General features: G+C 39.5%; 1 protein-coding gene across 1 annotated transcript in view; it reads left to right on the plus strand.

The window, feature by feature from the left end:
* PIGG (phosphatidylinositol glycan anchor biosynthesis class G) overlaps positions 1-22,657 on the plus strand; it is an 86,282-nt gene that overhangs the window by 21,454 nt on the left and 42,171 nt on the right. Inside the window, exons 7-10 of the mRNA XM_054178291.1 lie at positions 156-373; positions 3,734-4,015; positions 14,720-15,177; positions 19,723-19,914. Coding sequence (XP_054034266.1) covers positions 156-373; positions 3,734-4,015; positions 14,720-15,177; positions 19,723-19,914 — 1,150 coding nt within the window. The remainder of the gene's footprint in view (positions 1-155; positions 374-3,733; positions 4,016-14,719; positions 15,178-19,722; positions 19,915-22,657) is intronic.

A 22,657-nucleotide genomic window follows, 5' to 3' on the forward strand; every position in this document is an offset into this window, starting at 1 on the left:
AGATAGTGTAACTTTCTAGGTGTGAAAAATGTTTTGACTCTGACAGCATTTTTTCTTTATATATACCATACAAGCAAATATAAAGACATAATCGCTTCTCTAATTAATCCTCCTTTGTTCATGGATCATCTTACCTCTTTCCTTCCCCTCCTTAGATCCTGGATATGAACATTTTAAAATAGCAGAGAAGTCTCACAGTAATTGGATCAAACTGTATTTAGAGGGGAATAATTCAGAAATACTCCTAAATCTTGGCAAAAAGGTCCTGAAGCAGTATTTGGAGGCCCTGAAGACACTGAGTTCTTCACTAAGCAAACAAGTGGCACAATATGACATGTACTCAATGATGGTGGGGATCGTGATCACTATGGAGGTACGAAAATATGTCTTAATGTGGAAAAGATAAATGCACAACCATAAAATGTTCTGGTTTTCACTTCGTAGTGTATCCTCTTACTGTTCTATAATTACCGAGTATGACCTCCTAGGGTTGTCTGACTTTCTGCTTGGATGAGATTAATACTCTTTTTAAAGCGTAACTTGGCCTCCAAATTATTCCAGACAGCTTTTGATATAAACTAGTTATGTTTTGGTGTAATCAGTTACGTTAAATGTATGGATTGCTATGACTTAAATCACTTCCGTGTTACTTAGCCTTCTGCTTGAGTAGCCTTACTGCATTAATAAAATGAATTTTGAGAAAGTCTAGTAAGTAAGTTTCTACTTGTTCCTTTTTGTTTAACAGTGAGTGTAGCTGCTCAGAACAGGCAATACCTTGTGTGGGCAATTTTCACCATTCCAAGAATTGTTCTTTGTGCTGATAGATGTAGAGCCCTGAAAGAAATACATGCTCTAAGGTGCTGGGTTATAGCTTCATATCTCATGTGGGAATACAGATAAGATGTACCATGTCTGGAATTTTAAGTGGTTCTCTGTAGTTGGTATTCTGGATAGATCTCAAATGGCAGAAATATTTTCAGTGGTAATACTTTGAGAACCTTGCTGAAGGGATACCATATTTGGACACTGAACTTTAAATGTACAGAAGCTTGCTCTGACCTTTTAAATTATAAGGGTCACCTTTTGTAAGAAAGCACATTGTTTCCTAGGATGGAAATCACGAAGTGGTAGGTTTTTGAAGGGATGTCTTGAGATCATCTAGTCCAAGCCCCCTGCTAAAGCAGGTGTCACAGAATGGTCTGGGTTGGAAGAGACCTCCAAAGGTCATTTAGTCTAACCCCCTCTGCATTAAGCAGGGGCATCCTCAGCTAGATCAGGTTGCCCAGAGCCCTGTCAACCTCACCTTGAATATCTCCAGGGATGAGGCCTCAACTGCCTCCTGGGGTAATACCTAGATCAGGTTGCACAGGAATGCATCCAAGTGGGTTTTGAAAGTCTGCAGAGAAGACGACTTCACACCCTCTATGGCCAGCCTGTTCCAGTGCTCTGTCACCCTCACAGTAAAGGAGTTTTTCTTTAAGTTCAAGTGAAGCTTCCTGTGTTCTAGTTTGTACCCATTGCCCCTTGTCCTGTCATTGGATGCCACTGAAAAGAGCCCAGCCCCATCCTCATTACCTCCACCCTTTAATTATGTATAAGCATTGATAAGATCCCCTTTCAGTCTTTTCTAGTCTAGTCTCATAGTTTTTCCTTGTAAGAGAGACGATTCAGTCCACTAATCGTCCTTGTTGCCCTCTTTTAAACTGGGAGGCCCAGAGTGGGATAAGAACCTCCCTCCGCCTGCTGACCACACTCTTAATGCACTCCCAAGACACTGGCCTTCTCAGCCATAAGAGCAGTTGCTGGCTCATGATTAACTTCTTGTCCACCACTGACTCCCAGGTTCTCCACAAAGCTGCTTTCCAGCAAGTCAGCCCCTAACCTGCAGTACATGGGGATTTCCTCCACAGCTGCAGTACTTCACTCTTGCCCACGTTGAACTTCATGATGTACCTCTATGCTCAACTCCAGCCTGTGCAGGTCTTGATGAGCAGCAGCATATCGTTCTGCTGTGTCAGCCACTCCTCTCAGGTTTGTATCATCAGCAAACTTGCAAGGAGTACATTGTATCCCTTCTAGGTCTTTGATGAAGACGTTGAACAAGACTCGGTCAGCACTCATGGGTGCATCCCATCAGAGCCCATGGATTTGTGGGTGTGTGGCTTGATCTCTAACCCAGTGCTCCTTGATCAAAGGAGAGTCTTCCTTTCTCTCATACTTCCAGGGACTGGAGTTCCTGAGACCTGGCCTTAGTAGTAACAACCGAAGCAAAGAAGACATTCACTAGCTCCAACTTCTGTCTATCTTCCATTACTAGGACACCCACCTCATGAAAATTTTGTTCATGAAGAGCTTGCTCAGCATCACTTTGAAACAGTTGGCACTGTAGAACTGCTGGGAGTGTTTTCTGTAGCTCTGGGTGCTCAAGAAATGGCCTTGCTTTCCAAAATCTGTTTGTTTTGGTATGAATTTTCTACCCCCACTACATAAGTGAGGGTAGGGAGCATCACAGGTGGCTTCACCATGTGATAAATGCCGTTTATACTGTGTCAGATGAGGATGGTACCTCTGGGGACAAGAACTGATAAGAGTGCATTCGCTCAAAACAGTTTAGATTCGTAGATAATCACAATTTGAGAATTTTCCTATCATGAGTGCTGTTTTTGTTTTAAGTGTTGTGTTAAAAGGTAAGACCTAAGCCAGTGTGATACTTGTGAAACTGTTTTCATGACCAAGTAAACTGTGTGAAGTAGAATATGAGGATGAAAGACTACTACTGCAATGCATTAGATTTTTTGATCTACTTTACTATACATTTACTGTACTGTGGGAAAATTTTTAGGCAGAATTCTTCAGAAGTGATAGATTGCAGGTTGGCAGTGGTCTGATACCATTATTTTTATCTTGATTTGGATTAATCTTGCCCTTGCACAAGCTAGTTGAACTCAGTCTAGTCCTAGCTGCATATATGTCCCTTGCAAAGCATTTTAGCAGGTGCCTGCATTTTCCCTTGTAAAGGTTTGTACATGGTTGGCAGAAATTACTCATCTCCTCTGCTACAGTTAACCTGAGAGGAAATTCAAAGTTCTGCCTGATCTGTGTGCAGGTTAGGGGGGAAAAAAAAAAGAAAAAGGAAAAAAAGAAAAAAGAAAAAAGTAAAGGCAATAAATCAAGTCCAGATGAAAAGAGGTTCAAATAATAAATAAGTTTAAAATGCAGCTTACGCTTGTGCAATGCAGTGAGAACTTTCCCTAATCTGTGAAGCTATTAAACTCAGCAGGATCTGTGTATATGTATTTCACATATTGTGAAATAAATTGGCATAGTGTGTCTGTAACTTCAGACATTTCCAGAGACAAAAAAATGGGTCAAATTATTTCACTTAGGAACTGTTTTCTTACTGGGGGTTAAAGCTCTTGCAGAGAATGAATGCCATGTATGTGATCTGTTCCCAGAGGTGAGAGGATGCTTGGGAATTTATTAAACTCTGGTAACCTATTTGTCCAAGCACTTAATACAGAAAACACAGTATTTGATTCTCTCATAGATATGGTGATATCTTACTAGAAACTAGTTTTTTTTCCCTCCTGTTGTTTTCTGTTTTGTACTTACTTATTTCTTTATTGTTACGAAGTATGTGACATGGATGACAACAATATGATTTTTTGTTTGAATTTATAGTGTTTTAGCTAACACTAGTTCTTTAAATATTAATTCTCTTATGTTTTTCTAGGTTCTGCTGCTGCTTTTGCTCAGTGTGCCAAAAGCCCTGAGCAGACGGGCAGAATTTGAAGTGCCCCTCTCTCCTCCACTCTTCTCTCTGCTGTTCTACTTGATGTGTCTGATGCTGGGTGCAGTTCATGTCATTGTGTGCACATCAGCAGAAAGTTTATGCTATTTCTGCAGTATGTCCTGGTTAACAGCAGCTGGAGTGATGATGCTGATTTCTGTGCTCATGTGTGGTATTTTATCTGCTGTGGCAAAGATCTATGAGAATTCCAGACTTCCACTGAAGGTGAGAGCATGAGTTGGTACTCTTTATGGTATACTTTCAGATAAAGTTTTCTAAAACCTTTCTATTTGTAAGTTAAAATTATTCCTGAATGTTCACTGTGACACTGTACTAATTGCTATAATGAAGATCATAAAGTACATACCTTCACATTTTGAAATGTTCTAATTAGTGTGGAGTTTATGAGAATAGGTTTTATGAGATTAGAAATGGGTCTACTGTGTGCAGATTTTATGATGTTACACAGTAATGTTTCACAATTGCAATTAAAGGAAGCTGTATGTTATTTTGCAACAATATGCACTGATGATGATCTGTCCTCTCCAAATACCACAAACATTAATACTCTTAAGACTAATAAGAAAATGCTTTGCCAGTAGCCTTTCTTAATGTTGATATTCCTAATACTTTTTTTTCTTTGAATAGTTTTGAAGCTGTAACGGAGGAAAATTAATCTGTCTCTTCCACTTTTTAAGTTATGCTTTTAAAGTTTTTTATGTTTAAGAAATTGAGTTTGTTACAATCTTTGTAATACTGACAAATGTTTTCAGTTGTGTGAGTAGTTACCTTCTGTAAAGTACTTGCTGAGTTTTACTGTTGCCTGAAATAGAATTCAGGTAATTCCAGGGGAATAGAATTTGTCGTGCCTTGCTTCTCTTTCATTGTGAAACTTAGTATGCCAAAACCTGTCAGTCACACCATAAAATCAGCTTGTAGCTGTTTTCACACATGCTCATTAGTCATATCTTTCAAAGGTCTCTGAAATTCAGAAATGTTAGTGCTTATAGTGCTTTTTTCAGTGGTGGAACCTCAGTGCAGTAGAGTCTGTTGTCAGTCTGGGGTGGGGGGGGGTGTGTTCTTTGAATCAGTTTTAGGCTTTTAATACCTTTCTTTTTTTAATTTTATTTTTTATTGTGTGACAATATGTGGCATGGACATTGCTGGCGTGTTCCTTCAAGCTAAAAAGCAGACTTCCTAACTTAGAAAAACATTTACTAAGTGCTATATTTAATGTACTTCGAAAATTCACTACTGAGTGAATATGGTTAACTTTATTTTCTCTGCAGCTATAAACTGTAATTCCTGATCTGATTTTAAATTCTTATAAGAATTCTTATAAGAATTTCCTTATTCACAGTATGTGCTGATAGAAGTTAGTGTTTCATTCTTGTGCTTACTAGCCACGTAAGATTTATCTGTGTCTGTTGATCATTTAGACAGACTAAAACAGAGTAACAAGTCAGCTAACAGCATTGTCTTAATGAAGTCAGGGAAAGAAGTTTCAACTTGGGTATAGCTGCTGACAGTCCTTTTAAGTGTAAATCACAGTTTACTTTTGGTACTGAAAATGTTTGTGTCAAAGTAGTACTAGTGTTTTGCTGCCAAAGCTAGTAATTCTTGTGGGTTTGTGTGTGGTTTTTTTTTGTTTGTTTGCTTGTTTGGGTGTGGGTTTTTTATTTATTTTTTTTTTAAAGGCAAATAAAATAAGTTAAAAATAATTAATGTGAATGGAGAAATCTGATGCATAAGATGTCCAATTGTGCAGTTTCTAAACACTTTTGGTACTTAGGGGCGTGTTGGTTTTTAAATGGGCTCAGTTAAATTCTTCCATTTCTGACAGTTCTAGTTAGGACCTTTATTATCTTCCTGTGTTTTACTGTAAATGAGGTGGAGATTATTCTTAGAAAAAGCAAAAGAATATGATCGTTAAATAGTAATTAAAGATCCAGTGTATTCTGTAGAAAATTAATATTTACTTGCTGTGAAATGATAAGCACAACGGTGGAAAACAAGCTCTTTTTTAATCTTTTAATCTTGTTGCCAGTTTTTTCTAACTTTAGCAAACAGTAAGAATATAAAAATTATGACTGTCTAGACCTGTGCAAAATTTATAGATGTCCCACATCAGTAGAGCTGAGAGCAAGGACAATGTATTGCAGTTTACTCCTCCAGGCTGACAGTCTCAAAGCAATTCAGTCTGTCTGTGGTCAGAAATCTTTCTTACATGGCTAGAAATGAGTCAATTTCTTGTGACACCCACTACTGTAGGAGTGATGTTAAAGTACTTTGTAAGACCCAGAAGGAATGCTTTTTTACTAGGTCAAACACTGAAGTCTAGGAAGATGTTTCTCTTCCTTGGCTGTTACTAAATTTAGCATAGGCTGTTACTTTTTAAGTTTGTCTTGAGTCTTAGGGTTGCATTCCCATCTGCTCTTGGCACATTTTCTTCATTGTTGGTGAGTGACAGCTGCTGGTGTGAACAACTTCCTGCAGGTGGTTTATATATTGCCAGTACAGATATTCTGTGACTGATCACAGCAAGAACTGCAAAATGTCTCCTGGTGCTCAAAACAAGTTGAGTGAAAAGGCTTTTCTTATGAAAGAAATGAATTGCCAGCTCCCTGACAGAGGCAAATAATTCCTCAAGGAACTCATGAAAAGAAGCACACATATTATCTGTGCTGTTCCACTTTTAGGATGGATCTTGCTGGGGAACTTTAGAGGAGGAAGTGCAGTTTCCATTCCCATAATCTGTTCACCGTATCTGATGATTCCACCTGGTCAGCTATGCCTAGAGAGCATTCACATGAGTATATGTGAGAAGTCTTTATCCACAAGATAGAATCCCTTCTATTCCCTTTTATCCGTTCTATTTCAGTTGTCTTCCTTCTTCATTTCTGCTTTGTTTATGTTTACCTTTGAGAACAAATGGAACAAAACCAGACAAACAGATTAGAAATTGTATCCAGGATATTGTATCCATTTTCATATCTTTGCCTCCAGCACCCAACATTCTGCATATGAGAGACCACTGCAGCTAGAGCTTTCTTCCTGGTTGATGCTGGAGCTTTGGATCGAATCCCCTGTTGCTTGAAGAAGTATATTTCAGAAGCAGCCAATTATGAGACCATCTGGAATTCAAGAAGTGGAAAAAAAACCTTTAATTCACAAATGAAATTTGGTCTCACTGGCAACTACACTTCTGTCATTTTAGGACAGGGATCAGTTAGTGTCTCTTGAAAATGAGTATGCTTATTTTCATATTGTCTTTGAAAGTATATCCACTTGGCTGTAATGGAACAATTGTCAATTCAAGTATTTCCTGTTTGAACTAGAAATGTAGGGGAATATCTGAAATTGGTTCATATGTGCTTTCTGGAGGTTTACCTAGCTGGGACCTCAGGACACATTAGCAGAAGATCAGATCATCTGCATATTGGTAACACATGAATGAGGAAGTTTTCAGCAATGTTTTACAGGAGGGTTTTGTGTTTGTTTTTTCCTAAGGCTGAGGCAGATACAAAATGAAAAATACTGGATTCTCTGTCCCAGGTCTGTCTGTGATTACATTCCTCCCTGAAACATACCTGAACATGAGGGAGTGGGAGAATGTCTTATGAGGTGTAGGCAATAGTAGTTCTGGTTGAGGCAGACATAACTTTGTATCCAGACCTGTAGAAATCCATTTTTGTTATTCCTGTTTTTTTCAGTCCTGTTCTGTGGGTGTATGGGTTGCTGGATATGCATCTCATCAGTCAAATAGGCTTTCCTGTCTCTGTTCAAGTTGCAAAGCAAGCTTGAAGTATTTCCTAGATTTAGCTAGTGAAGCACCTCAGTTCCAGGCATGTCTAAAAGCAGTGACCTGAATTCGATTTACATTTTTACCAGACTCAAGGCTCTTGCAGAATGATACAGTAGGTTTTTTGTGCAGATGGCTGCTTATACAAAGATAGAGCCTGGAGAATGTGAAAGGAGCAGTGGATAAATCTGATGTTGCCTACAGTGTGGATATGAGAGTTATTTACTGATAACTAGGACATGAACACTGTAATTTACATTTGTGCCCCACCTTTCATCCTCCTTTCTCATAGAATACCTAGACTTGGGGGAGACTGTGTCAGGTGTGTGTTGATTTTAATTGGCCTTCTATGTGAATTAGGAGTATTACTTCTGCTAAAACATCTCTGAATCCCAGTGACCTGTACATCTCCACAGTGCAAATCTGCATGTATGCTGCACTTCTGGAAGAGCTCTGAAGCCCTGTCCTTCTGATGGCAGGAGCAGAATCCTGAGTCAGGATCTTGCCAGTTAAAAATCTAAATGCCTTTTCTAAGCTGATGTTGTATGATATAATGTAGGTATTTTAAATGTAATTAAGATAAGCTCTCCTGTTAATGGCTTCAGAGTCTTTTCCTTCAAATTGTTTCCGTTCACATTTAAAGATTTCTCTGAAGTGCTTCTCATTTGTAATGCTCTTTTTTTTTTTTTTTTTCCTACTGTGGCTGAATATAGAAACTGATTATAAAGTTCATGAATTTTCTGAAGAACAGTGCAGGCAGTGTTAGCATCTGCTTCCTGGCTGTTATTTATAAGTCCAGATTACTATGTTTCTAGCAGCACCAGTCCCTTCTTTTAATGACACTTTAAATAGTTTTGCAGCCCTTTACAAATTCCAGAAAATCATAACAAATTTTAACTTTTTGTTTATAGCTTCACTGTAATGGCTTGGTCATTGGAATATTTACTACTACTCATTGCATTTTTACCTATTTCTGATAAAAATCAAAACAAACAGTTTTTCAAAAACAGGAAACAAAAGCTGAAGCAGAATGATGTATATTTTTAATTATGTAAACAGAACGTCCCTCTTTCTGTTTATTTTAAAATACCCTCTTAATTTTAAACCATGTTTTTCTTTATCTGTGTGAGTGTTGAAACATCTTTATGCAATTGTACCTAAAATTGTTTAGAATATTTTGACTTGGGGGGAAAAATAAGGAGATTGGATGGTGACTTTTCTCAGTAGCTTTCAAAATGATCCCAATCTGCTTTGAAAATACAGGATTCACTGTGGTCTGTTAATACTCTGTCACAGGAAAGTTATCATCTTTTTGATGCAAAACTGGGTGCAGGGAGCTCAAACACTGGAAGGGAACACTATGATAAGTATTTAAGTTTTTGGTGATGAGTATGAAAAATGAAATGTATCTCATCTCTAAAGTGATTGTAAAATTCCTCAGGCATTAAGTAGGGGTGGTTAATTTTGGTGAAAATGATCTTTACTCTCAAACATACAGAAGCCACATAACTGGAATGGGACTCAGCAGACAGACTGCAGGAGGTGAAGTAAAAGTGAAGCAAATGCACGTTTCACGTTCAGAGATGCATACATTTGAAGGTTTATGCACTGACACTTCTGCAATATATGTTCAAAGACAGGGCAGAGGTCAGTTTCTGTACTACCTGATAACTATTCTGGTACATCAAAGGCTAGAGATACCTTGGCTTGGGAGATTATAGGCTTACATTGAAAACCTGATATTTATAAATTTTGAAACTAAAAGTTCTGTGTTAAGTGTGTTTGCCAAGATAACAGTGTGAGTCTTTTGGTCTCTGGAGTTCATGCTGAGTTCCTGGGGGTTAGAAGTGTGTGTCAGCTAGAATGACAAATCTACCAGAGTTGGACTTAACATTTCTGTGAACCAGACCAAAAAATAAGCAAAATGTAAATAATTTAATATCAGGCTGTATAAAAAAAATCTGTAATGATGGCATTCCTAATAAGGCACAGTTTGTATATGAAGGATTACCAATACATTTACAAACAGCTGATGAAGCTGTTCTGAGTATTTCTTCAATCATCAAGGCTCAGGAGATGAAAATGTGCAGGAAGTTTTTCATTTTGCATAGTGCCTAACTGGTCTGAAATGTGATTTATCAGTAAATGCCACTGAATTTTAATCCTTTGATGTGAATATAGCAGTAGAATTTTTTTTTTTCTCTTTTCACTGGAGTTACAGGAGTCAAAAAAGCAGATAAGAAATATGACTTCTGACACTGGGACACTGCACACTAGCGCCATAATTTTCTTGAGGATTTTTTCATGTTCCCTATTGGTAATACATCACTTCTTCAGTTTTCATATCAGTGCTGACAGCAACTAGATACACTAGAGGAATCCTTACATAGATTTTATATTGTGGCTTATTGTCATGGGTCTGGCCAATTGAATCTGCTGGTCAGTATTTGATACTATGCTGACCTCATGCCAGCTTTAAAACAAATATCATGGGGCTTGAAGTTCAGATTGTGACATGAGAGGCTTCCTGTTTCTGGTTTCTGACTCTGTTTTGGGGTGTTGATCTTTACTGCTGGGCTGGCTGCAGGCATGGTGTTTAGGGGGTCATTGTATTGCTGGCTTCTGCTCCTGCTTTTGCTTTTGTGCTTTTCTGCAAAATAGGCCAAGGTAATTGTTCATCTTGCTGTGTCATTAAACTCTGTATCTCAACCCAGGGTTTGTATTTTGTGTGTGTTACTTTCTCTCATATCTGTATGTATGAGCTTCACTTGGAGGGCAAACTGTGAAACCAAGACACTTAATACTGAAGACAAATAATACTGAAGACCATTCATTTTCCTTTGTAGAGGATGTCATATTCCTTTGTCTTTGCAAACAAATGGTGCTTATGTGCTTGCTCGTTGTTTAGTTGGGCAGGATCTTTAAGGTCAGCATCGCAAAATTATTGGAGTTTGCACTTCCTGTAGTTTAATCATATGCTATATTTATCTCATCTTTGTGAATTCCACAGTCTTTGGTCTTTGGACAAACTACCTTGTGCTTTTGTTCCAGATATAAGCTAATGGTATTTGGTGTTCACAGTAAAGTACTAAACAAAAAAGCATGGTCTTTAAAGCACCAAAGAAATTAAAACTTAGATTTAGCCTGGGCAGTTTTTCAGGTTATGGCTGTTCTTGTTCTAAAATTTTAATTGTATTTTCCTCCCATTATTGTTGTGTCTCCTCATGGAGACTTTCTTGTTGGTTTCTTTGTTTGTTTGTGAGGTTTTCTGGTCATATTTTGTATGTGTGCCATTCTGTGTTGTTTTTGTTTGTTTGTTTTGAGTTTTGTTGGATTTGTTTTTGTTTTTTAATGAAGGGACTTTGATATAATAATTTCTTTAACAGCACAAGAAACTGAGGTGATGTGAATAGATGATAACTTTAACTATACCTCCTGCATTCTTTCACATACATTTTACAAAAATCTTGATCCTGAAAAAGTTGTTTTCCTTAAAGCAATGTTCCAGCTCACGTTGACTAGCTTCGTGCACCAAGTGTGTTTGTCCTTCCCATGCTAGATGGCTTTGCTTCTTGAACAAAAGTACATATGCTGCTGTCAGTAAATCTTAAGCATGAGACTTGCCTCTAAGATGCACAGAGCTGTTTGTGTTGTTTACTTTCTTGTTACCTGCTCTGAGATGAGGGAGTTTCTGTAATTTTCTAAGAAATTATTTAAACAGTTCTTGTGTATCTTTGAATGTATTTTCTGTACAAGATTTACCTATATGAATATTCAAGGTGTTTTGTTAAAGTTTGTTAATAAATTCAGTTGCAGGAGGATGGTGTCATTGAAATGCAGTTAAAGAATTTAATGTGAAAGATTAGGAGATCTTAATTTTGAAGTAAAAATGGCATGCAGTACTTTTGATCTGACTTTACCTTGGTTTTTTTATCAGTTTTAAGAGATCCCTGCTATATTTGCTAACAGAGGTAAAATTAATGAGAAAATACAATGATGAGAGGTGATTTTTTTGACAGTGCCTTTCCCAAAATGCTTCACAAGTATTTAACACTATTTGGTAAGGTGTGTTAGGAAGCCCTTTCTGGCTTTGGTGTCCAGGGCATTTGTCCCACATTGCTGCTGGAGCCCAGCTGGGCAGGGACAGTCCATGCCCTGTCCCTACCTCTTGCTTAGTCTTTGAGAAGTTAGACAGAGATCCCTCAAGTCAGTGATCCTGTGCCCTCACACTTAGATATGCACTCTGGGCCCTCCAGTTGGTGATGCAAGCTTGGTGATCCATGGTCAGTATTCCTGTTGCTGATATGCTCACCTCTCTTGCACTCTGATCCCTCCTGCTGTGGGCACCACAGGCACAAACTCTGAATGGCTGTGGTCTGCACTCTAGCCTCTGGTATATGGACCTTCACGTCCTGCAGTCACTGGCATTGCAGGTGTGTGGCTCTAATGACTCCTGATGCCACTCTGTTGCTGGCTTTTGCATTTATTCACTTTAGTCTCAAACTGTTGGCATGGATGCTTGTCCCCAGTTACCTTGCAGTGAGACCTTGCAGCACCCACAGGTGGGACTGAGACTAAAGTTGCACAGAAAGATAATTAGGAAAGGATTTAATAAGACAGGAGCAGTGCAGTGATCAGGTACAGGGCTTAGTCAAAGATGTGCACTGACTGACACCTGCTTATACATGACTCTGGCCCCTTTATCCTTCCTCTTCTTGCTCTGTCCCCTACCTTCAGCCTGTTCCTTGCCTCCTGCTCTCCCCCACCTTTAACACTTTCCTGAAGCATTGCTTAAAGGGTTTGTATAGATGGCAGGTGTCATCACATGTCTGTAATAGTCATGGTCTGTCACTTTTCCCTTGTCTCTTAAAAAGTCCAGATTGGTGCACTTCAGAACCTGTGGTTTCTTAATGGCCTGCTGATTAATTACTACAGAGTTTTGATCATCTTTATGCTCTCCTTAGTGTTTACTTACCAGGTTTGTCTCTGTGTAGTCTTTTTATGACTTTCTCTATTACTTCATATTCTCTGTGAATTGAAAAAGTCCTTAACTGATAACATCAATGAAGTACATTTTTGTAAAAGTCCATATTGTAAAAGTACATCTTTTTAAGAATGATAAGGGAAGGATGGGAAAATATTGAAAAGAATGCAGGTCTGGCTGGAACATTGTTTTGTTTTAATCAATTCTAAGTCTAAAGAAAAATATAATTGCAGAGGGATTAGAATAACTTTTTTCTTTTCCCCCAAAGGGATATGCTTTCAAGCTAGTATAGTTTAAATTCAGGCTATCTTAAAATAAGATGGTGTAGTATTTCTTTGCTTCTTACATGAAAGTAACATGATGGTGGAAATGATGGGCATGAATGGAGGAAATTTGTACTATTTGTACTATTTTTTTGTTATTTTGCACTTTCACTAATAATCACAGACTTTAATATTTCTGTATGTAAAATGAAGGCAGCTGTCAGAAATAATCTCACTTTAAAAGAGTTACATTATTCTAAACATACTTTTCGTAGAAGAACTAACACTGACCTGTGATTACAATAGAGATGCTACCTCTGATTTGGCATCTGCATTTAATTCCACAGTATCACAGTATAACTGAGGTTGGAAGAGACCCCAAGGATCATCAAGTCCAACCTGTCTCCACAGGCCTCATGACTAGACCATGGCACCAAGTGCCACATCCAGTCCCCTCTTGAACACCTCCAGGGCTGGTGATTCCACCACCTCCCTGGGCAGCCCATTCCAATGACGAACGACTCACTCAGTGAAGAACTTTCTCCTCACCTCGAGTCTAAACCTCCCCTGGTGCAGCTTGAGACTGTGTCCCCTTGTTCTGGTGCTGGGTGCCTGGGAGAAGAGACCAACCCCTTCCTGTCTACAATTACCTTTCAGGTAGTTGTGGAGGGCAATGAGGTCACTCCTGAGCCTCCTCTTCTCCAGGCTAAACAATCCCAGCTCCCTCAGCCTCTCCTCATAGGGCTTGTGCTCAAGGCCTCTCCCCAGCCTTGTTGCCCTTCTCTGGACACGTTCAAGTGTTTCAATGTCCTTCTTAAACTGCGGGGCCCAGAACTGGACACAGTACTCAAGGTGTGGCCTAACCAATGCAGAGTACAGGGGCACAATGACTTCCCTGCTCCTGCTGGCCACACTATTCCTAATGCAGGCCATCCTGGAGAGTTTCCGGAAACTTTGCCCTCCTTTTAAAATGTGTTCCTTAAATACAGGTAATGGCTAACTTAAAAGCAGAGAAAACCCACATACACCCCCCACAAAACACCAAAACAAACCCCAACCAAACAAAAACAAACAGCAAACACACACACCCCAACAACCAAAAATGCACAACAAAATTAAATGCCCCTCCCAATCCAAACCCCACAAAAAAGAAAGAAAGAAACCAGATGCTCTCACATTCCCCATACCCTAATGCTTTATTTCAACTGTATCACCAAAGGCAGTGAAGCTAAGGTAATTCCAAGTGGCTGCTGTGAACAGAAAATCAAACTAATGGAAGCAACAGACAAAGAGTGTTACGGTTTTAGGTGGGCACAGTGTGTGAAGTAAGTAATACATCATTAAGGTTTAAAGTAGATTTTGTGATGAAACACACATTTCAACCTAAGCAAGGCTAAGGAGTGCTATCAAAATGTCTCCAAGAAATTGTTAATTTGAGTAGTGAAGGCTGTCAGTGTATGGAGTTGAGAGTAGCACACACTTAAATTATTAGAAAGTTTCCCATTGTCTCTGTCGGAAGTTTGGTTTCTGCAGGATTTCTATTGTTACTTTTATGAATGTACAATGAGGAGAGAGCTTGTTTTGAACCTTCTGTCACAGGGTGGTGGTAGGTAATTTCATCTGTACAGTTGTGGCGGTTATTCTAAGAGGAATTTATTTCCCTTAAACCAAACACAACTTTTAAAAGTATGACTATAATGCAGTGCTAGCTAAATAAGCTGCAGTAAGATGATTCTTCTGTATTTTTTTTAATTTGTCAAGGTAGAAATTGTCTCACTTTTTATTTTGTTTTCTACAGGAAATGGCTGTGAGCACACTGTGACTGCTTCAGTGACATTTTTATACACATTCACCAGTGCTATATTTTCTTTCATTTGCAGAATCCAGTTGTGTCCGGTTCCAGTTGGTCAGAAATAGATGTACTGATTCTGGCTGGAACAGTTGGCCATGTTTTGAGTTTGGGGGCAAGCAGTTTTATAGAAGAGGAACATCAAACCTGGTATTTTCTTATCAATACGCTTTGCTTGATGCTGGGTCACGAACTTTGTAGAAGTAATTTTCTTCTGGAAGAAGGTGATCCTCAACACAGCACCACTGTGAAACAAACTTTTGATAGTATCAGGAAAGCCTCTGAGTGCAAGCATATAGATATTTCAGCAACAGATGATTCAAAACTGAGCAAGGTCACCTCTTCAGCTGAATTCATCAAAGGATCACACAAGTGGATAAGCTTAGCAAGTCCATGGATCATCCTTATTTGCTGTCGGCTACTTCGCTCCTTGAATCAGACAGGTGTCCAGTGGGCCCATCGGCCAGACTTTGGACATTGGTTGACAAGGTATCTGATTTATTGTCATATTTTTTGTCTTACTGAAAAATTAAGAAATGTTTTGTTTGGTCAATATCTCTGTCAGCGACACAGACAGTGGAATTGTGTGCACCCTCAGAAAGTTTGTGGATGACACTAAGCTGTGTGACCCAGTTGACATCCTGGAGGGAAGGGGTGCCATCCACAAGGATCTGGACACACTGGAGAGTTAGGCCCATGCCAACCTCATGAAATTCAGCACGGTCAAGTGCAAGGTCCTGCACTTGGGTTCCAGCAATACCACTACAAATATGGGCTGGGGAGAGGATGCTTGAGAGCAGTCTTGAAGAGAGTACTTGGGGGTATTGGTTGATGGAAAACTCAGCATGAGCTGGCAGTGTGTGCTTGCAGCCTAGAAGGTGAACTGTATCCTGTGCTGCAATCAAAAGAAGTGTGACCAGCTGGACAAGGGAAATGATTCTGCCCCTCTACTATGCTCTCATGAAGCTTCACCTGAAATACTGTGTCCAGGTCAGGAGCTCCTAACACAAGAAGGACACAGATCTTTTAGAGTGAGTCCAGAGAAGGGCCATGAAAATGATCATAGGGCTGGACTACCTGCTTTATGGGGGCAGGCTAAGAGACCTGGGGCTATTCAATTCTCTCAGTCTTTAAGTCAGTTCTCTTGGTCTTTGTTCTCTCCTATGAAGAAAGACTGAGATAACTGGCAGGGGAGTATGTGGGTTAGTCTTGAGAGGGGATCTTATCAACATCTGTAAATATCTGAGGAGTGGGTGTCAAGATGAAGGTGATGGACACTTTTTGGTGATGCTCAGTGATAGGACAAGGAACAATGGGTACAGGCTAGAACACAGGAGGTTCCCCCTCATCACAGGGAGACTCTTTACAGTGAGGGTGGTGCAGCACTGGAGCAGGCTGCCCAGAGAGGCTGTGGAGTCTCCTTTTGTGGAAACTTCCAAAACCCACCTGGATGCATTCCTGTGTAGCCTGCCCTGGGTGATCCTGCTTTGGCAGAGGGATTTGACTTGGTGATCTCCAGAGGACCCTTCCAACACCTAACATTCTGTGATTCTGTAATACAGCCTGGAGAAAAGAAGGGTCTGGGAAGACCTTATTGTGGCCTTCCAGTACCTGATGGGGTGCATACAAGAAAGCTGGAGAGGGATCTTTTACAAGGGCTTGCACTTATAGGATGAGGGGGAATGGTTTTTAAGATGGCAGATGGAAGGTTTAGACTGGGGAGATATCACAGGTAAGACTGCAGCTAGACAGATGCTTCTAGGGCTTCTGCCATTGTCAGGTGAAGTTACAAAACCCCACTTGTTTTTCATATCTCAGAGAGAAACAGTAATTCACAAACTCTTAGGGGCTTTAGAAAGATTGTGCAGAGCTGTGCCATGGCAGCCTAAGGGATACCATTGGGGTTGTCTTCTCACTTTCACTGATTAACTACTTCTGCCATGTTTAGGCAGTACATGAAAGAACAGAACCCTGGCAACTCTGACACAGGTTGGTTTGGGCTGCTGTGGAACTGCATCCTGATTTAAACCAAGGGACCAGTTTTTAGCCTAACAGAATATATGTCACCATGCTGACATATACTTGAGTTGCTTAGTTGAAAGATTGCCTAAATAGCAGCCTTTGAAGTGCAAGGTTTTTGGACTTGAGTTCTGGGGTCTTAAATGGTTCACTTAGATAAGCTTTGGAAAGATCAGTCAATGACACAACTAAATCTTCACACATCCTGTGTTTTGCAGAGTATCTGTGAATTGCTCTTTGGCAGCCATGATTGCATTTTCTTTGGAGGTTTTAATGCCTTTGTTGGTTCTCCTTGATGAGAGAACAAAGTGGTAGAAGTGCCTATTTTCCTAGTATTTTGATCAGGAGGGAGATGATGTGTTTTCCTTACAGCATATATTAAAAGCTGGTGTTAAGCTGAGTTGCATGAAGTATAAAATGCATTGCTAGTCTGTAAGGTTGATTGTTATTCTATTTTTAGTATGTGTTTAATTTGCATAGTTCTGTCTTAATAGCATCCCCCCCTGTTTTTTTTCCTGTGATTAAAAAAATTAGAGCCTTATTTAGATCATGTATACCCTTGTTATTTTGAGTTAAAGCTACTCAGGCTTTTTTAACCAGCTTTCTAATTTTTCTCTAAGATAAATTAATGAATAAACTACTTTTTTTTCCCCCCCCTGTACTAACCTTTTAGACATCTGTGTTCTTGCTCAGACTAATATTTTGCTTAGCTAGACAGTGCTTAAAGAGCTCAGCATGGAAGGCAAAGACTACTGTACAGGTTTGTGCATGGAAAAATGTAAGTTGCGTGTACAGTCTGCCTGTAGTGTAGTGAATTTGGCTGCTAAGGATGCGTTCAACAGTGCTCAAATAAAGAAAATATTTGCAGAGAGAATCTGGAGAACCTGTGGCAAAGAAAAGTAATAAAATACTTTGGTGGGAAGAAGAGCAAAAGAAAATCAGACAGAGGATGAAGTAGAAGAGAACATGCAATCTCTAATTTGCCTAGAAGTCAGGTTTTAATTTAATTAGTTGGTGTTCAGTTAGTTATTTGGCTGTTAGTCTTGGTCAGAGGTGATATTTTGATGGCTGCTATATTCATCACTGTGTGACCAACTACATTCCCTTGGTAATTAATATGCACTTAGCTGCCAAACTGTAAGAACTTTGGCTGAAAGACCTTGAAACTGTAGGTAATCTATGCTGACCTGAATTCACTTAGAATCATAGAGTGGTTTGATTTGGAAGGCACCTGTAGAGGTTATGTAGTGCAACCTGCCCTGTCGTAAGTAGGGACATCCTCAATTAGATCATGCGGCCCAGGTGGCCCAGAGCTCTATTGAACCTCACTTGGAATATTTCCAGGGATGGGGCCTCAACCATGTCCCTGGGCAACCCATTCCAGTGCTAGCATCAATTTAAATCTACTCTTCTAGCCTCAAAGCTTTTAATTTTTTCCACAGACATTTATCTGAAAGATGCAGGACTTATAGGTTAGTTCTTTATGTGTGGATCATAAGCGATGGTCTGTGCACTTCACAGGTCTTCACAGGTTGCTGAAGCAATCTATTCACTGCTTCTGTTATCCTTTCCTGGAGAGGAAGAACAATAGTGAGGACAAAAATCTAGACAACATTTTCTATTCCAGGGTGTTCTAGTTCTTAACTTCTCTCACTTTCCTCTACTGGCCTGCAGAGAGCAGTGTGTCTCTTGGGAGTCTTATTACGGTGTATTAAGTGCTTGACTTGGTTCTGCAGAGAGCTAACAGGACAATTTTTCTGCCCCGTATCCTTTGCTCTGTGACTTTCCGAGCACAACAGCTGAAGCAGCTGTTGGTCAAACTCCTGAAAAAGCCTGTTCCAGGGTACAGGAAAATAAGCCTGTTTGAGGTACTGTAATTTTGATTAAATAAAAAATAAAACTGGAGTTTTGTTAGTGCAGTTGGAGTTAAAGCAGGTAACAGCCCAGGCTTGCTGACAGTTCGCTCAAGTTAGTGGTCTTTTGTCATGGCATTTTGTAGTGTGGAAGACAGAAGAGAAAGCCTTTGGCTCTCACACTCTACATGGTGCTCTTCGCAGAAGGTAAATCTAAAACAAAATTAGTGGTTCTGGGTCATTTGGGATACTGAGAATATTTGCAGTAGGCAAGGGCTACTTACTGCATTACAGTGGGCTTCCTGAAATTGTACAGCTAGCTATGGTAGGTATTGAATGCAGATGACCTTTAAAGGTCCCCTCCAACCCAGCACGTTCCGTGAGTCCATTCCATTTTCAGTGCTAATTGACATCACGGTCGATTTAAATACATAATGCTGATAGCATTCTCAGTGAAATCCCTTGATTAAGGAATGAGTGTTGCCTGTTTGGGATGCAGGGGAGCGAACTGTCCGTAATCGTCTTGACCATGATGTAAATTTTGTATCTTGCCTCTTGTATGTATTGATACAGTGCAAGGTGCTGTAGTTGAGTGAGGGAAGGATACTGTGTTAATGAGTTTGTGTATCTTTTTAAATTAAGTATATTTCTGGTCATTTTGGCTAGATGATGTTTCATATGTCTGAAATTAAATAAAATGCATATAAAGTTATTTTCTGTGATGCAGAAATGCTTTTAGCCTTTCTGCTACAAAATAAAATGCTGTACTGTAACCAAAATGCAGCATTTCAAAATACGTAAATAACAAAACTCTAGTTTAAAACTGTTAGACCGTTTTCCATTATGGAGCATGCAGCCCAGTTTTTATATAATTAACAGAATAAGTGGCATATCGTGGAACACAGTAATTACACTTTTAAACGTGCATGCTTGAATAGAAAACCTCATTAATAAATCATCTGCTTTTCCAAAAATACTATAACACTTCACACTCTATAGATACACACACACACACATACACACACACACACACACACACAAATATTTGTAACAGATGTCAGTGATTCATTTGGAAATGCAGTGCTGTAGCTAAGACTCTGTCAGATGTGTTTAACAGTAATTACAGTGCATTTAAGGTGTTTGTTTTGTTTGTTTTTCCCAGCTCTGAACACAAATCTGAACTCTCCTTCTTGGCTGCAGTCTCCCTACTTCTGATCTTCATTCTGGTTCAAAGAAGATGCTCCCTGGTTTCAAAAATTGCTATGGCACTTGGGCTCCTGGGAGTCTACAGCTACCGCGCAGCTATTGGAAATGTCATATTTCCATGGCAACATGACAGCAAAGATATTTCAAAGTGAGTTAATCAACAGATATGTAACTCTATTTCTAGAGAGGTGTTAACGCTTTGGATATCAGGGGATGAGGTGGGAGGAGACATTTTATCTAGGCTGAAATCACATTCTTATGAATAAAACTCCTATTTTGTAGGCAGCCAGCGCTCACTTTTTTGGGTGAGCCCCATGACGTGTCTTTTTTTGCTGTGACAGATCAGTTCTAATGGTCATACCCTGTACATTTGCTACAAAGAGACTCTAAATGCACCATCTCCTCTTGTTCTAGATTGATTTGCCACATTTAACATAGTGCATGCCAAACTCATTTAGCTACTTCTGGTTTTGGAAAATGCTTAGGCAGTGATTAGGAAAGTTGCTTTTCTGTCTCTTCAATGTGCAGGTGAGTGGTCTGTAATGTACGGCCTTTCAAGCTGTAACCAAATTATTCTTGAGACCTAGCCTATGCTGCACAATGCGTACTGAAGATTTTCATGTGGGCGTAGTTTCTTACAGAACCAGTATGTAACTGTAAGGAAGCTATTAGCTTTTTCAACAGTTGCTACTTCTAAGTGGCTTTAGTTTTCTTATGATACTCTTTACTGTTAGATTGTACGTGGATCTGCAGTCTCCAAGTTTTTCTAAATACCAGAGAGTTGCAGATAATTTCCAGGGTCAGTGTGAACATTTGATGAGAAGGAAGGGATCATGGAAGAGGAGTTATAAACCTTCTGGATGTAACAAACTTCCTTCATTTTGGATTTGATATGGATACAAAAGACACTCAAGATTTACAAGATATGCAGTGGTAGAAAAACCCTGCAGGAGAAAATATTGGGACATACAGACTATCAGGTTTGGTAGTGAAACATGTTTTCTAAGTCATGTGAATATGTTTGAATATTTCATGGTAATAATTACATCAGAATTACCAGAGATACTGAAAAAGGGTACTGAATTTCTGCATTAGAAGTATGAACATGAGCCTGCAGTGTGTCCAGGCAGCCAAGAGGGCCAACGGCATCCTGGCCTGTATCAGGAACAGTGTGGCCAGCAGGAGCAGGGAGGTCATTCTGCCCCTGTACACCGCACTGGTTAGGCCACATCTTGAGTCCTGTGTCCAGTTCTGGGCCCCTCAGTTTAGGAAAGACGTTGAGACACTTGAACGTGTCCAGAGGAGGGCAACAAAGTTGGTGAGGGGTTTGGAGCACAAGCCTTGTGAGGAGAGGCTGAGGGAGCTGGGGTTGCTTACCTGGAGAAGAGGAGGCTCAGGGGAGACCTTGCTCTCTACAACTACCTGAAGGGAGATTGTAGACAGGTGGGGGTTTGGTCTCTTCTCTCAGGCAACTAGCACCAGAACAAGAGGACACAGTCTCAGACTGAGCCAGGAGAGGTTCAGACTGGATGTTAGGAAGAAATTCTTCATAGAGAGAGTGATTGCCCATTGGGCTACCTGGGGCGGTGGTGGAGTCACCATCACTGGAGGTGTTTAGGAGGAGACTTGATGGGGTGCTTGGTGCCATGGTTTTGATTAGATGGTGTTGGATGATGGGTTGGACGTGATGATCTTGAAGGTCTCTTCCAACCTGGTTTATTCTATTCTACTCATAGACTTTTTTAACTTTTTCCCTAAGGACAAAGCTCTGAGCTTTACATGGGTTTTAAAAAGGCTTGCTATTTAAGGGGACAAAATAGTAAAGCCCCTTTGTACACAACATTAGGTAAAAGTTTGAACCTCAGAAAGCTAAACAACAGAACAGAGTGCTGTATTCAGATTTAGGAAGGTGACACTACTATCATGTGATGACTTTGTGTTTTTTCTTGGTTCTGTGGGTGCAAAAAGAAAATAGAATATGTAAATACAGTTTCTTATTATTTCTTATCTTTTTCTTTTTTCTGTGTGTGTAAAAGAAAGACTGAATTCAAGCTCATTTGTTAATAACTGTGTGAGAAGGAAGATGATATTCCAAAGACTGGAAAAACCAAAACCCAAAACCAAAACCCAAAAGGAGAAATTTTTTTTGTAGAAATTTTGACTAGTGATGTTTCCTGTGGTCACCCAGTTACACTGGTTACACCGAGTGTGGCTATGCTTTTGCTATTGTTAGTGAAATTGTGTCGTTTTCCATAGACTGATACCTCCAGTTCACTCAGGAATGCTCAGTTCTCTCTGAATTACATTAACTTTGTAGAAGGGCCATACTGGGTCACTACTCGTGTGTGAAGTGACTGTTAATCCCTGAGGATAATGTACATTAAATTACAGATAAAATGTGCAGTTAATATGTAGTTTTGCAAGATTTAAAAATTGACTTATATCCACAAAAGTTTTAGTATGTTCATTTGTTGATTTCATTGGATTATTATAATAACTTCTCTGACACTAGCATGATTTGTGACTATTCTTTCACAGTAAAAATGAGAATATCAGTGCATTCTGATGGATATCTGCTTTCACTTTCTTTATCCCTTCGGCCTTGTGCTTTTAGAATAGGACATCGATATTTTTGAGTGTCCTTGTGAGCCAATTCATTTATATAGGTAATGAACATAGAAGTAGATGTTAATTATGTGACTTTGAACAGTAGTTTTTTTAGCAACACGATTGCTTAGGGATTTGAAAAAAGTGTACAGTTACAAGAAGACAATGTGCTGAAACAGAATAGAATAGAATAGAATAGAATAGAATAGACCAGGTTGGAAGAGACCTTCAAGATCATCACATCCAAGCTATCATCCAACACCACCTAATCAACTTTACCATGA

The sequence above is a fragment of the Dryobates pubescens genome, chromosome Z, assembly GCF_014839835.1.
Source record: "Dryobates pubescens isolate bDryPub1 chromosome Z, bDryPub1.pri, whole genome shotgun sequence".
Lineage (NCBI taxonomy): Eukaryota > Metazoa > Chordata > Aves > Piciformes > Picidae > Dryobates > Dryobates pubescens.